This window comes from Electrona antarctica, assembly GCF_951216825.1.
Source record: "Electrona antarctica genome assembly, chromosome: 11".
Classification (NCBI taxonomy): Eukaryota; Metazoa; Chordata; class Actinopteri; order Myctophiformes; family Myctophidae; genus Electrona; species Electrona antarctica.
In genome coordinates this window covers 18,914,299-18,929,883 of record NC_136792.1, presented here as the reverse complement: position 1 = coordinate 18,929,883, position 15,585 = coordinate 18,914,299, and the positions used below count along the sequence as shown (strand labels likewise).

Genomic DNA, 15,585 nt, shown 5'->3' with positions numbered 1-15,585 from the left:
TGACATGCATTAGGCTACGGACCCCCATTCAATGGCATTTCAATCTTTTGATATTTGATATTGTAAAATCTGTGTCAAATGAATAGACCCTCAAAGGACCATTTGGTTCCCAACTATCCATTTGGCTGGGGACTCCCTGGTACTCCCTCAAGGACCCCACTTTGTGAACCACTGTAATACACAACATATACATAAAATAACCTAGATACGGGCCAGGGCAGAACTTGCTGAACGAAAGATCATACACTGAAACAGTTAAAATGAGTTGCGGAGTGGGTTATAAAGGTTTGGTGCTGAATTCAAGGCCAGTTATGATTTGATTCAATTTAAACTAGATAATGTACTTGTTACTTTAAATTATAATGCTGCACAGTCAGACGCTGCCTCTTAATATTCTGCCAGTGGAGCTTGCACCTTTGAGTGACGAGCGTGCACACTGTTTATGAGTTAGAGCTGTGATTAGGCTCAATGCGACCAACCTTATCCAGCCCTCACTAAGCAGAGGTCTTGTGCTTAGTCATGTACAATCCTACACTGAAGACAGCCAACAGTGATAAATCACTGTTTTGACTTGGCCGGTAATGAAAATGTATTGAGCACAACCAGCTTAGGCAGGAATTCAGTGCTGCGCTAAAGGCATACAGACAAGAAAAGACATATTTAGAAGCAGGTAGTGTTTATTGTCTTGGTAGGATTTGGTGTCTACACCATACTCCAAGCTATCTGTCTCGCATCCACTATAAACACATGAGTCAGACTTTGAGAATAAGATCCAGACCCACAGCTAACTACAGCCTCCACGCTGTCTGCTTCTGTTACTTTTGTGTGCTGAGTCACGGCCTTTCCAAACCTAGAGCACACATCCAGTCAGCGTAATCAAAAGCAATAACCGTAAATCATTTCCTGCTCAATGGGAATGACCGATACTGGTAAAGAGTTGCATTGGGTTGGGTTAACAGTTCAGCCGGGGCTTATCGAGCCCAGACCATTCACACAGAGTTTGATTGATGCTGCCGTGCTGTGTGAAACGGTCTTCATTAAAGAAAACTAATTGGTGGTCGGTGTGGTTCTAAATCAGACGTAACGAGTTGTTTGCATTCCCTGGGCACTGCAACTGACACTAACTTTCCCTCCTTTGATTCTGGTCAGCTCGTTTCGTGGTGCCAATCTTCTTGATTTCATCAGTGGGCGAACCAAATCAATGAGTTGTTGCTCACTAATGTAACGGGACTCAAGGATCACTCATTAAAGGCTCTATCCAATCAGACTGGCTACTTTGGCTTTCACTGTTTCTGTATGTGAGTAATGAGCTGAATGAACCGATGGCTTTACCTGCCTCACCAGGTCGGTATGCAGGCTCAGTGACAATAAATCTTACAGTACGCTTGTAATAAAAATGTAATAACAAGCTTTTATCACATACCCAGCCTTGATTTGCTCTGGGTGAGGGGGGTGATAAAAAGACAGAGAGGTTGATAAGCTGGCAGCCAAGGCAGCTGACCAATCAGTGTAAGCTTAATTACCACTGTGCGCTGAACCTTCACTGCAAGAGACCTTGAAACTCATCATGTCAAAGATGACAAAACTCGGCTGCAAAATCAGGGTTGCTGTGGATGGTTTGATAGGATTCATGGCTGATGCACAAAGGAACCACAGCGCAGAGCGGAAAACAACTAGTGACCTTTGACGGTTCACAGAATGGCTGCGTACCAACAAGGGTAAGGGCCATTAGCAGCACCTGCCATGTTCTCAGCCAACTCCCTCCTCAGACTGCCAGGAAATCCCATTGGGAAAAGATTTTTTTCCCGTCGCAGTTCCTCGTTGACAGTAATGTTAATCTTTGTATTAAAGTCAAATGTTAATGTTAAATTAGTATTAAATTAAATAAGGGAACCGCCTTATTTAATTAGGGCTACCTAACTTTCATTTGGGGTGGGGGCACATTTTAGATCCAGCGTTGTGCCGTGCATAGCTACAACAACGCTACAATATAACAACACTCAGATAATACTTTATTTAAATCATACCTATAAAGCAAAACAGATCGAGTCTGGATGAATCAAGCAGGCTGGACTGTCCAACTGACAGCCACATTCCACTCCTCCTGCATGTCATGTTGTATTTAGATGCTGCTGTATTTCTCATATAATGAGCATTGTAGCCCACACGATGCACAACAAACAGCATGATTGTAAAAATACAGAACAACCCAATATTTACTTTGTTGCCTTACTTAGTATACCATTCAGCGTATGCATGTGACACCCCTCATTATCCAAATGATTATGCCTGGCAGCCTGGGTTATAATCTATTGTTTTAGACTACATTTAGAGGGTTTGTTTGTTTGTTTAGTTATTGTCTAGTCAGTATTTCTATGAAATCTCTGTTCATGAAGTCTTGAGTAGTCTACTTACAGTGATCCTCTCATCTCGGTCATCAATGTTGGTCCCATCTTTCTTCCATGATATGCTGGGTTCAGGATGTCCACGTGGGGGTATACACTCAAGGACTGCAGGTTCGCCTGCTGCTACTATCACATCTGCAGGGTTTTGCCTGAAGTCATCGCGCAGGACTGCAGGGAGGACAGCGAGAGAACAAAGTTAGGCATCTACTTAGTTGACAGTGGAAAAATAGAATATGCAATATGCAAATACTTTAAAGAGAACTCGACACATGCTCCCCCCAGTGTCCTCTCTCTTCTCATGTGACCTTTACAGTAGGAGTGATAAACATATAGGCTATCAGTGTCTATCAACATCTCTAATGGTATTGATCCGTCTTTCTTTCACAAAGACATGCACACACACACACACACACATGCCCGCTCGTTAACACACACACACACACACACACACACACACACACACACACACACACACACACACACACACACACACACACACACACACACACACACACACACAGTTCATCACATCCCTATCATCACCTATTCATATCACTTACTTCCCTTACCCCATACAGCCCTTTTATGCTGACATGGATGTTTATTTGCATTACATCCAATCTACCAGGGCTGCATCCCTGAAGATTAGCAAGATAGGTTCCCTATTTGCATTGATTTTCCTTGCTAGAGGAGCTGCATTACCATGGAGATGGCAAAGAAAGATGCCACTGCTTTGAATCAAGAAATCACTTTCACAGACTCGGATGAATGCATTAATTTACGCATTATTATGAGGCCGCTATTTATTCAGGCTATGTTTGAGCATAAGTAAAAACAAAAAGGGGCAAATGTTACTTTTGTGCTAGGTCAGAATCACAGAATCCTATTGCAGTGACTACACATACTAACCCTTGATTTCTTCAACTACAGTATTTTGTCTGGAATATTTAATACCATCCGTTACTGTCGTAACTATAGTAGCAACACAGCATGTCCAAGTATGTCTTCTGCGTGGGGTCACAGTTAAAGCAGGCTGCCTCCATATATCTACTTTTGAAGATAAACTGAGGAGATTTATGAGAGGAAAGAAAGAAATGAAAAAGCAACAACCTCCGATCTACTGTACAGACAGTGTGTGCCAGTAATCATTTTCCCAGCTCCACTGTATACTTGCATAAAACATACGAAAACAAGCTCTCATAAATTTCAGGCTGAAATTCAAGCCAGGCTTAACTATGCAAGGTCAGCACAATGTGAGCTTATGCATTATTGTCCCGTTTCCGTGTGTAGGTGTGGGTGGGGGAGGCCGGGGCCAAGGGGAAGACATGTTGTGTGTATGCCTCACGTATAGCTTCACATTAAAGTGCATTTTGTTGTTCTTCGTTTGGAAGATGAACAGATCCAACTCTTGTGTTATCTCACGCTCCTCAACTTGCTCCAAGTCACCGCGCTGTACCTCCGCCATAGATCAAAGTCACGCTCACTCCGGGAAGCCTCACCTCCTGACAGCCTACAAATTCTTGCTTAAACCCTTTAAGCACTTAATTGGCCATTGCCGAGCCCAGATACTGCTGTCTGCTTCTTGTAACATGGAAGGGGAACCCTATCCCAATGTAGGGAATAGGTTTGTGAGGGAGATGGAAGGTAATGGGTTCCCCAGTCCTTACATTTAAATCAAAACCACAGCTCCTCATGTACTGTATATCTGAAACACTACTGTACCTGACCTCACTACTCTTCATACTGGGACATACAGTTTAACAAAACACCATTTCATTGAATATATATTCAATGAAATTACATCTCATAGTCATCATAATACGTAGAAATGGCAGAAGTTCATGGGTATGTAGACACGGTTCGCGAGGAGGGAAAATGAGAATGCAGCATAGACTCTCTGTCATTCAAGTCAAAGTAGAGCTGCATGTTGAGCACGACGGCTTATTTGCCAGAGTCAGAGGTAAGAGGCATCTATAGACAGCTAGGAGTGTGAATGGACACTGTAAAGCATGCATCCAAAGCAATCAAGGTCACCCTTATCATTTTTGCCAGTGTGGCAGCCTTGAACACAAGCGGTTTTCTTTGTGGTCGCTGGTGATTCAAACATACCAAGCATACAAAATAATGTGATCCTAGCTTTTGAGACTGAGTCGCGCACTGAGAACAGCTGATGTACAACCTCACAGCGACTTGTTGTGATCTTCTAGATCGGCTACGCGACTCTCTGAGGCAAGTATGAACTATCAGGCTTTAGATGGGTGCAAAATTACAATGCACAGCACATTTGCACGTCTGATTATTTGATTCCTGTTTTCTGAAGTTAGAGTGAACAGTGTATTCATGGTGTGCATACAGTAGAGAGTTAGTGTGTGTGCGTGCATGTTTGTGTGCATGCGTGTTTGTGTGTGTGTGTTTTTGCCTGTCTTTCCCTTATCTCGTGCTGTTGGTGGAGTGACTCCTGCACGCACGTATCCAGTGATATATGTTTGGGGGAGTGAGATAAGTGAGTTTCAATGTCACGTTAAGCTGCCTATTCTCAGTGGATCACCACTGCTGGCCTCACTGTACCCTCTGGTAAGCATCCATACACCCTCTCACCGGAGATGGTGGGCAAGGGAGGAAGGAAGGATGCAGGAGAAGCGGAAAAAAGGATGCTTTATTGACTAGTGCGAGGCCAGAGAGAGAGATGGCATCACCGAATGTTTACACCAACAACTGGTGGACTCCTCTCCTCCTCCCATCCGACACTTCTTTGCTATAAACACAGCTGAGTACAGCGCAGCTCACAGCCCTGAACATCTGCATAGTGGGAAACAAATCCTTTGGGATGGAAGGAGAGTGGGAGGAAGGGGGGGCAGCCTGCCAGACAGACAGACAGACAGACAGACAGACAGGCAGACGCATGTACATTTGGAAGAGGTACAAAGCCCCCCCAAAAGCCCTATCAGATCCGGAGGAGTTGTCCGATTCTCCCTGGCGTGCGTGCGTGTGTGCGTGTGTGCGTGCGTGCGTGCGTGCGTGCGTGCGTGCGTGCGTGCGTGCGTGCGTGCGTGCGTGCGTGCGTGCGTGCGTGCGTGCGTGCGTGTGTTTGGGATAATGAGTCTACTCTCGCATTCTGTCTCTCTGTAGAGGCTGCAGCTGTCCCCTAGCAGATAATATTTCCTGTGCTATTAACAGGCCAAGCTCTGTCTGTGTATGTATGTGTGTGCGTGTGTGCGTGCGTGTGCGTGCGTGCGTGCGTGCGTGCGTGCGTGCGTGCGTGCGTGCGTGCGTGCGTGCGTGCGTGCGTGCGTGTGTGTGTGCGCATTTGTGTGTGTCTTGAGAGATTCTCAGGTTGACGTTTAATAATGTGGAAATGGGCCAAAGTCACACTGGTCGCAGCAGGAAGACGCCTCATTGTCCAGCCTGGATTTTCTCAAAGCAATACACTGCCGATTGTTTGGGACAGTGAAACGTGTGGTTGTGGCACTGCCTGCATAAGCTATAAGGAAACACAGTATTTTCCAGTGGTCTACAACTGAGACGTATCTTTATCTCATCAGGATGACATGGCTCACAGTCAAGACAGCTGACTGCCTTCGCTATAAAACATCCATACAGTACTTCTCACTGCACACCTGCTTTGGCAGTGACAGACATCTGCACTGTACATACTAGATAGACCATTTGTATGCTCTCAGAGTGAAATTAACACTGCACTGCACTGTCTGTGCAGGGCCCTGACACACTCACGCTAACCACGCTGCACTGTACTGGTTTGACAATCTCTCCAGGTCCACAGTAGCGTGCTGGGAGTGTACTGGGCCTAACACAATTAGCTACCATCATCTCCTACACTCAATCACTCCCTTAAAAAGGTCAGTTTTGCCCTCACAACTCCCAGGTTTGCTCGCCTTCCACCCCTCTCCCGGGTGCGTGCACGTGCGCACACGCACACACGCACACGCACACACACACACACACACACGCACACGCACACGCACACACACACACACACACACACACACACACACACACACACACACACACACGCGCGGCATGCACATGCACGCTTGTTCACTCTTTTTTTTCCAGGGGGAAATTGAAAACAGATGCTGAAATGTCAAATTGAAATGAGATTCTCCCGTGCTGCGCCTCCATCCTACATTAATGAAAATAAAGACCTAATGCCACACACAAGCCTGGCCGGGAAGATCAAATGTGCTTTGTTCTGAGGAAATTAAACAAGAGTGCAGCATGCTACCACCAAAAATAACTTTGGGAGTATTAGACACACAACAACAAAGCAGTACATGAGTATGGCTTGGGGTATTTCCTTGAAACAGAATGGACAATGAATCTGTCTGTCTGTCTGTCTGTCTGTCTGTCTGTCTGTCTGTCTGTCTGTCTGTCTGTCTGTCTGTCTGTCTGTCTGTCTGTCTGTCTGTCTGTCTGTCTGTCTCTCTCTCTCTCTGTCTCTCTCTCTCTCTCTCTCTCTCTCTCTCTCTCTCTCTCTCTCTCTCTCTCTCTCTCTCTCTCTCTCTCTCTCTCTCTCTCTCTCTCTCTCTCTCTCTCTCTCTCTCTCTCTCTCTCTCTCTCTCTCTCTCTCTCTCTCTCTCTCTCTCTCTCTTGCCCCCATTTTTTATGAAGCAAGCTGTGTTCTCTAATAAACTGAACAAATTTGCTTGATTTGGGCCATAGGGTGCAATAACGCGAGGTTGTCACGGGCCAAACATCGCTTCTAATAAATCACCTGGGAATACGAGCTGGGGGACCAAGGTACAGCACAACAAACACTTACAGAAAATATGAAATGACTTAATCCCTCCCAGATGTGCATGGTTACACACATCTGCTTAATAAGGCTGCAGGACAACCTCTCCCTTAGTCCCTTTCGTGTTCCTGACTCATGATCTGTACTCTTCTGAGCCCTCTTTCTTTGCAAGTACAGGACAAGCTGAGGTCGAATAACATCCAAAACAAAGAGTGCACATTTCAAAAACAAATTAAAGAGTGGCTGGAGGCAACTGTTTTCATGTACTAGTTTAACTGTCAATCAAATCACCCATTTAGGACTGAGGCAGATCTTTCTGAAAAAACTAATATTTATTCAAAAATGACAAAAATGTTAATAATTGCCCAGATCCTAAACAGCACAAATCAATGCTTTTTCCAGTTAACTGGCAATTATGCTAACATGTTACACCAAAAATACAGTTTAAAAGATATTGTTTACAGTACAGTTTTTGCACTCAGGCACAGTAGGTACTACATTGACCGCTCTCCCCTTACATTGATCACACTGTACACTGTTTGAGAATAAGCACAATAGACTGAGGAACACTGTGTTTGCACCTGCTGCATATGATAAAGCCGCTTGAATTGAATTGATACTGTACACCAGGTATATCAGTTACAGTACGTACAGTAAATAGTAAATACCTTTATACCTTTTATGCACATTTTAATAACTTTCATTTGGTATTCTTTATTTAACAATGTAACTGCAGTCATAGGAAGCTGCTTGCACCCAGTATTTCGCCCATTCATAATTGGTGTAAACGTGTGACGTGAAAAGAAAGTATAAACGTGAGTAATATTATGTGTTGTTAAACTTGTTTATGCCGTGAGCAAATGTTGGCCTGTTCACTCAGCTTCCCTGAGTGCTGAGAGCATCCATATTGATGCTTGTTGTTCTTGCCTCCAGCTCTGTCCCGTAGACCAAACACCTCTCATACACCCCCTCTATATATTTCCCACTGTGTCTCTACATTTCGATCCCTCTCCAACCCTGTAGCGGTCGACCCCCTTCTCTCACCTCCCTCTCAGCTCACACACTCCCAACAGTTTACATCAAAACATGGCCCACAGCTATAGTGTCTTACCCCCTTGCCTCGGCTGCTAAGGCTGATGTTGCTGGATAATTTGCCAGAAGTGTATGCAGGGTGTGTGTGTGTGTGTGTGTGTGTGTGTGTGTGTGTGTGTGTGTGTGTGTGTGTGTGTGTGTGTGTGTGTGTGTGTGTGTGTGTGTGTGTGTGTGTGATTATTTTGCACTGTATGACTGCGTAGTTTTGCTGCTGGGTGTGAAAAATAACTGGCATTGCGCTGTGCTCTGGAGATACCTCCTTGCTCTCTTTCTACTCCTGTTCATTCCATCGCCTCCTCCCCCTCTCATCCCCCCAAACCTCCACCCCACCACAGGGATATATGAGATTGGACACGGCAGCTTCCCGCTTCTCTTCCTCAGCCTGGTTCTCGTTCCTCTGCACTGAGCTCATGCCCTCGCTCTCCTTCTCGCCGCCCGGCCCACTGACATTGTATCCTTCAGCACGTGTACACAGTGTTAGTTTAACTCTGGGGGAGTACAACATGGTCCATTCGGTTACATGTTGTATACTCTCAGAGTTACAAATGGATACATTAAAGGACCACTTCACCACTTTTCAACATCTCTTCATATAATTGGTCCTCACTAATGTTCATGATAAAACACCACCATTTTTTCCTACTCAGTCTGTGTCTCGTAGGAGGGCTTTGGGCAGTTCGGACACCCGTCCACCAGTGACATCATCATTAGGCAGATTATTTTTTAAACAAGATTTGTTTTAAAATATATTTAGATTTGTATTATCGTGAGAACGATGGCTTCAACTTTTGCATTGCAACTTTTCAGGAAAAGAAAGCCTGCCGTTTCTATTAGCTTGGATTCACCATCGATGATGTCACTGGTGGACGGGTTTCTGAACTGCCCACAGCCTTCCTATGAGACACAGACTGAGTAGGAAAGAAATGTGATATTTTATCATGAACATTAGTTAGGACCAATTATAGGAAGAGAAGTTGAAAAGTGGTGAAGTGGTCCTTTAACACTTTGTGCATTTTGCTATGCATGAGCCTCATGAGGTTACAACTACAAACATTACAGTATGTCTGACAAGTTCTCCGCAGACACAAGCAGCTGCGTGATTGGTATAGAGGGAACATTTACAGTATTATCGTTTCTGAGTGTCGAGTGGAAACCTCATTGTGTTCAAAACTGTGATGTGACATGTTTTCAGCTTGTAGATCGGCTATTTTTCTCCTTTAATGTGACACTGTAGTATGACAAAGTATGGCATTAACTCATTCGGCGCCATCTGGTGGCTGAATTTGCCCTACAGCAACGATATGTATATTACTGTGCGTAATGTGTTACTGTACAGTATTTCTTTGGAACCGAGTTAATGGCAATCGATTCCAAATAAGGTATGAACACTCACCGTTCACGATTTTTGTTTTTCTTTTATAATGACATCCATGACATTTGATTTGAGGCCACATCTGCAGAGTCCCATGAGTTTAAAATACTCAACGGTCTAGGTGCCTGCTTGACCTCCCTTGTAAACATGTCAACAAGGACACACAGACTATTACCAAAATGGCCTTCAGAGTTTGCACCTGCACACACCAAATGCCATTAGGTCATCCAATACTTAGACATGATGCAATGTTTCTAAGAATAGATGCAGGATCTCCCTTATAAACCTCATTGACCTTTGGAGCAAACAATGTCAACCTCTCTGCAAACAAGTCATGGGCAAATATCCAACTTCTAAAAGGTTCCTATTAATAGCGTTGCATGTCTCTCCACGTTAAGATGTAATGTTCTGCTGCACTGATAAACAGGCTATAGTCCTTCGTACAGCTGGCCCGGGTTCAAATCTGACTCAACTCACCAAGGCTCTCTGCAGCATGTCACCCCTACCCTCTCTCTCCAGCCTTTCCTATCTCTATCAAAAATAAAGCAGAAAATAAAAAATAAAATAATAAAAGCAGTTTGGAGTTTGGGCATGAGATGAGATGTATGAGTGCGTAGTGTTGCTGCTGGGCGTGAAACAAACCATGGATTACACTGTGCTCTGAACTTCTGAAGATCCCTCCTCACGCTCTTTCAAATTCAACTCGTCTTCATTCCTTTGCCCCGGCCCCACCCCCACCCCTGCAACCCTCGACCCCACCACAGGCTTATGAGATTGGACATGGCAGCACACAGAGAATGAGCTCCATACAGAGTACCATCCTGAGAGTTCATTTAACCACATGAACCCAATACGAGCTTGTAGATCAGCTATTTCTGCTATTTGACATACAGCAGTAAGTACAGTATATAGTGGTTAACTCAGAAAGTATACAAATGTAAACATACAGATGTAAACCAACCATGCCGTGTAGTTGAACAAGGGGCCGGGTCTAGAGTGAACAACGACATTGTTCAAGGTTTATTACAGTCTGAACACAGGGCTGGGCTGCCAGCACCCAAGGCACAATATGGCATCCTGGACCTCTCAGCGGCAAATAGAGGACACTCGTGGGTGCACTCGTCATGCTACAAGGAGGCTGGTGAGAACCCAATGTGGCGCTCACTGTACACTTGATTCATTTACGTTATACACTCAAACAATTATTACACTACACATGCACACACAGATCTTAAAAAGCAAGGACATGCACTGCACATGACTCCATGGACACGCATGCACACACGACACGCACGCACGCACAGTCACGCATGCGCACGTGTGCATAGTTGCGTACACACACACACACACACACACACACACACACACACACACACACACACACACACACACACACACACACACACACACACACACACACACACACACACACACACACACACACAAATACAGTACAGCCACACCATCTGCAAATGAACACACATGCACACGCACCCATATGTACGCACGCAGTCGCACACACGCACCGCATAAAGGAAACCCTGCCCTGCAGCCGTACAGACAGAGAGGCCATTGAGTGCCTGTGTTTGTTTAAATGGTCATAAGTCTTCTCGTCAAGCTTGCAGAGAGAGATGGCGTTTGGCGAACATGGCGAGAGGCACTCAGGGCAGCAAGGAGGCAGGTATATGTACTGTATGAGTGAGTGAGTGAGTGGGTGAGTGAGTGAGTGAGTGACTTGGCACCTCCTAGTTCAATAAACAGTGCCTATTTGATTGGAGTACTGGAGTTGGACTAAAATGAGAGTGCTGGGGCTGAACAGGCAGGAATGTCAGCAAACACCGCAACCCCCCCGGTGCCAAAGAAACTCAGAAAATACAATCCCCATAAAATACCAATAGGGGGGCTCGATCGCCACCGTGCAAACTGTGCAACAAACATCTGCATGAGATTATCACATTTACATTTTATGATTGAACAACACAGAGGAACAGTTTATAGTCCTGTCCATGCCTGAGACGTCATGTGATCTATCCGCACATGCAAGTGATTTGGGGGCCGTTTTGGTTCTTTAAGGAGAGCGTGTTACCTGTTGTGGAAACATGCTGTCAAATATTATAGCTGCCAAATGCATTCCGACATGTAGCGCTCTCTCATTAGGGACTGCTAAGCTAAGTCAAACACCCTGCTAACACCACAGTGGTCTTTCTGTTTCCATCTGGGGAGTTTCACACTGTTGTCAAATAATATAAGTGAGATAAAGAGACCTTTCATTTGCACCATCATCAGTGCAATGCCTAATTTATGCTCCACCGTACGTTGCCGTGCGCCCGAAACAAAAACAGCAGATATCTCAAAGCTCAGAACGCGTCGCGAACGCAAACTTGTACATCTGATATTTTCCACATTTACGCAACATTATGCAAGGTATAACTCACGCTTCAAAGGGGCTGTAACAACCATGAGGTTGCAGCAATCAGCACTTGTGTACTATGATTGATCTACCAATGTTATTTTTAACAATTCCTCTGGTTGACCTGTTGGTAGGTGCCACCTGCAACAGCGTTTGGTATCGCTCCACCATTTGAGACAAGCTATGTTTTTGTCCTGCAGTGTTCCACATCGCACCTGTAGGTGGAGCTCCACAGCCCTCTCCTTCCAATGAAAGATCTGCCACCCCACTAACCCAGTTCTCCTTACTCATTCACTCACCCCGAGACTGAAGCCGCCTTCACATCAATACAAAAGAGTGCATGCAACACTATAGTAGTAGTACACATATAGACGTGCACACATGCATGGACAAGCACACACACGAGTGATACCTGCAGGCACTAGACCTCTGTTCATATCATACTGGCCCTCTGTGAAGTAGGGCAAGAGAATCTTCTGCTTTGTGTGCGTACACAACACGCAACACTCACACCACACATAATAAACCTGGAGATGAATTGATCTATATTTAATACTTTGTTCATAAGAAGTTACATTAAATAATGAACGTCCTTACAGTAGTTTCATAGAGCTATCTTTTTTTGAGGGGCGCTAGCCCCTCCTATATTCAGCTTTAGGGTAGAACATTAAATGCCATTGACAATGAATGGAGAATTGACATCATATGTGTCTCGGTATTTTTGTCCTACACAAAGATAACATTCCCATTAACAATGAAGCAATAGATCAAACTCAAATTCGTCACACACGTTACCACAGTGAAATTTGTTCTCCGCATTTGACCCATCTCTTGGAGCGCTGAGCCACAGCCAAGGAGCGGTGAACTGCAGCCGTGCCGCGCTCGGGAATCATTTGATTAGTTGATTTGACCCCCCAATCCAACCCATTGCTGAGTGCCAAGCAGGGAGGCATTGGGTCCCATTTGGGTCCAGTCTTTGGTATGATCGAACCCCGACCTCCCAGTTTCAGGGTGGACACAAGGCCACTGTCTGGTCAGATGATAAGAGCGCCCCTCACTTCACACGGGTGTGATTTTTAATACAGAACATGTGTAATGCATAATAATGCATTCTTCCAGAGTCATGTGTATTCAACTCATTTTTGAGTGGTGTAAACCACTCCTACAACTGGCTTTGTTAGTGCAGAAAAAATTAGCATGGTTGCTATGTTCACCCTGTTCACCCGGGTGTGATTTCAACCACTCCTACAACTGGCTTTGTTAGTCTGTGCAGAAAAAATGAGCATGGTTGCTATGTTCACCCTGTTCACCCGGGTGTGATTTCATTACGTCAGACATGATTTCATTACGTCAGACAGGCTATATAAGACCTTACACCACTCAGTTCACACGGGTGTGATTTTTTATTATTTAACATTGCGGGGACTCATTCTTGTCTATTATTTGTTCTGTGATTGTGACACTTCAGTAGAAGTGTTTCCTAATTATCATCTCACTTAAGATCTGTTCCCACGTTCTTACAGTGGGAAAGAGAGAGAGAGAGAGAGAGAGAGAGAGAGAAGCAAATAGGTTTATGTTTCTGTCTCTCTCTTGCTACTCTACGGTAATAGACTGTGCCCCAGCAAGGGTCTTCATGGTTTAATGGGATTTTACTCACAACAGAAATTGGTGAGCGCAGGCTCATCATTTACACATTTACTGTTGTAGCACGCTAATTACTGTAAATCCCTTTACTGCGCTAAAATCAGACCTAAACAAATCAACAGTCATACGTCTTCACTACACCCATTCATAAAATCCCCCGTGCAGCTTAGGTGGTACAGTGGTATCTCCGTGAGCTGTTCTCCTTCCCTGTCTGTGCGGTCCCAGCCCTCTCTCAGCATCCCTGATGAGGGCCTTATTAAAACAATCTTGCCAATTAACATTCCTGGCCCCCGGAGCCCCTTCAACCCTCCCCCCAGACCTTCTCTATTGCTCCTCCAAACCCAATCACCCCTCCTCACCCTATCGACTGCAGAGCAGCTACACACTGCTCGGGACCCTTAAGTGTGGCTCGGCTGAGACGGGGTCAGGGAGGCGCCTTTAATTCCCTTTCTCCTTCTGAGAACTCTGAAACTCAAATCAGGGTGTGTGCGTGGGTGCGTGCGTGTGTGTTTGTGTGTTTACAGTACGTTTGGACTGTCTGTACATCTATCTGCCCGTGTCTTTGTACACGCCTGCATGTTTTGCTGAGTATACAGGTATAGTGCATTGTTTGTATGCTTATGTTGCATGTGTCTCGTGAAAGAAACAGGGACAGACCGGCAGAGAGAGAAAAGAAGTCAGACAGGTTGTAGAGGGCGTATAATTGAGTTAGAGCACCAGGTAGCATGTTTTATGGACTGTGCAGTTTATACAAAGGCTCCTAATATGACTTGACGTGCAATGATATAGGCTCACCTGTGCAGGGTGGACAGCTTGTGATTCTGAGCAGAAATGGGGAGCCTGTCAGCTAGTTCACTCACACCAGCTAGGAGATTACATCCACACAGTAACATCCTTAGTGCTAATTTAACTGACAGTGAAAAAATGTACCTTTCCAGGTTAATTTCTACACTCCCACAGTAAAATAAACACTGAGGATTTTACTGTGCACAACACCCGTCGCCGGAGTGCGGCATTTGACCCAGCGCTTACCCTCATCCCGAGTGTTTAGGAATAAAAACATCTGCTCCAGATATCTCCACTTGCCTATTAAGCCAGAGATCCCAGGAGCAGATAAGGGTGCCTTCTCCAGCCTCTCACTCATCTTCCAAAAACAGAGATCTATTACAGACAGCGCTGGAGACTGATATTGTGTTATTCTATAGCGGTGCTGTGCAAATAGTCACCAGGGCCAGAGTGGATGAGACCCTGGTGTTGAGCTTACAGAGGAGGCCATCGACCCCAGTCTGGGCGTCTGGCTCTGTTTCGGATCAGAGATAATGGATATCATAAACATAATCCAACCTCCTACCCATTGCCACAGCTCGACTCAGCTGGAACCGCCACTGGCTGACACACGACAGCTTCCACTGTACGCTAGGCTCCAATGCTGTGGATATGCCGCAGCTTGTGTTTGAGAGATTGCATTTTGGTAGTTGTCGTTCACTTCAGTATGCTTTCTGTGCCTCTAACATGGGCTACGGTTGATTAAACTGTTCTTAATGAGATCCGGTGGAGGTTGACATGAGGTTTCTCTCTCATCTGCAGCATTATGCCAAACCATCTTAATACAAAGCAGACGAGCTGGAAGGTCTCCCTTTGATCTTAATTTGGCGTAATGGAAATCTTAACCTAATACACTTAGTTCCCAATGAAAGTCTAATTTGATAGAGGTTTAAGGAGGCTGGAAACAGTAGGAGTGAGTGATTGTTGTGAGGAACGCAAGTCTCTCGGCGAGGGAGAGGACTGTAAGCTAGCATTACATCAACGGCTGTTGCGGAGGTAACTGGGGGTGGAGGAGAAACCCGATAGCGGCTGTGTGGGGAGGAAACAGGCAGCCCGAGAGGAAAGAGGGATTGAGGAGGGGGTG

The 15,585-nt window shown here is 45.2% G+C and overlaps 1 protein-coding gene across 1 annotated transcript in view; it reads right to left on the bottom strand.

Moving 5' to 3' along the window:
• robo1 (roundabout, axon guidance receptor, homolog 1) overlaps positions 1-15,585 on the bottom strand; it is a 258,413-nt gene that overhangs the window by 53,488 nt on the left and 189,340 nt on the right. Inside the window, exon 5 of the mRNA XM_079513570.1 lies at positions 2,416-2,573. Coding sequence (XP_079369696.1) covers positions 2,416-2,573 — 158 coding nt within the window. The remainder of the gene's footprint in view (positions 1-2,415; positions 2,574-15,585) is intronic.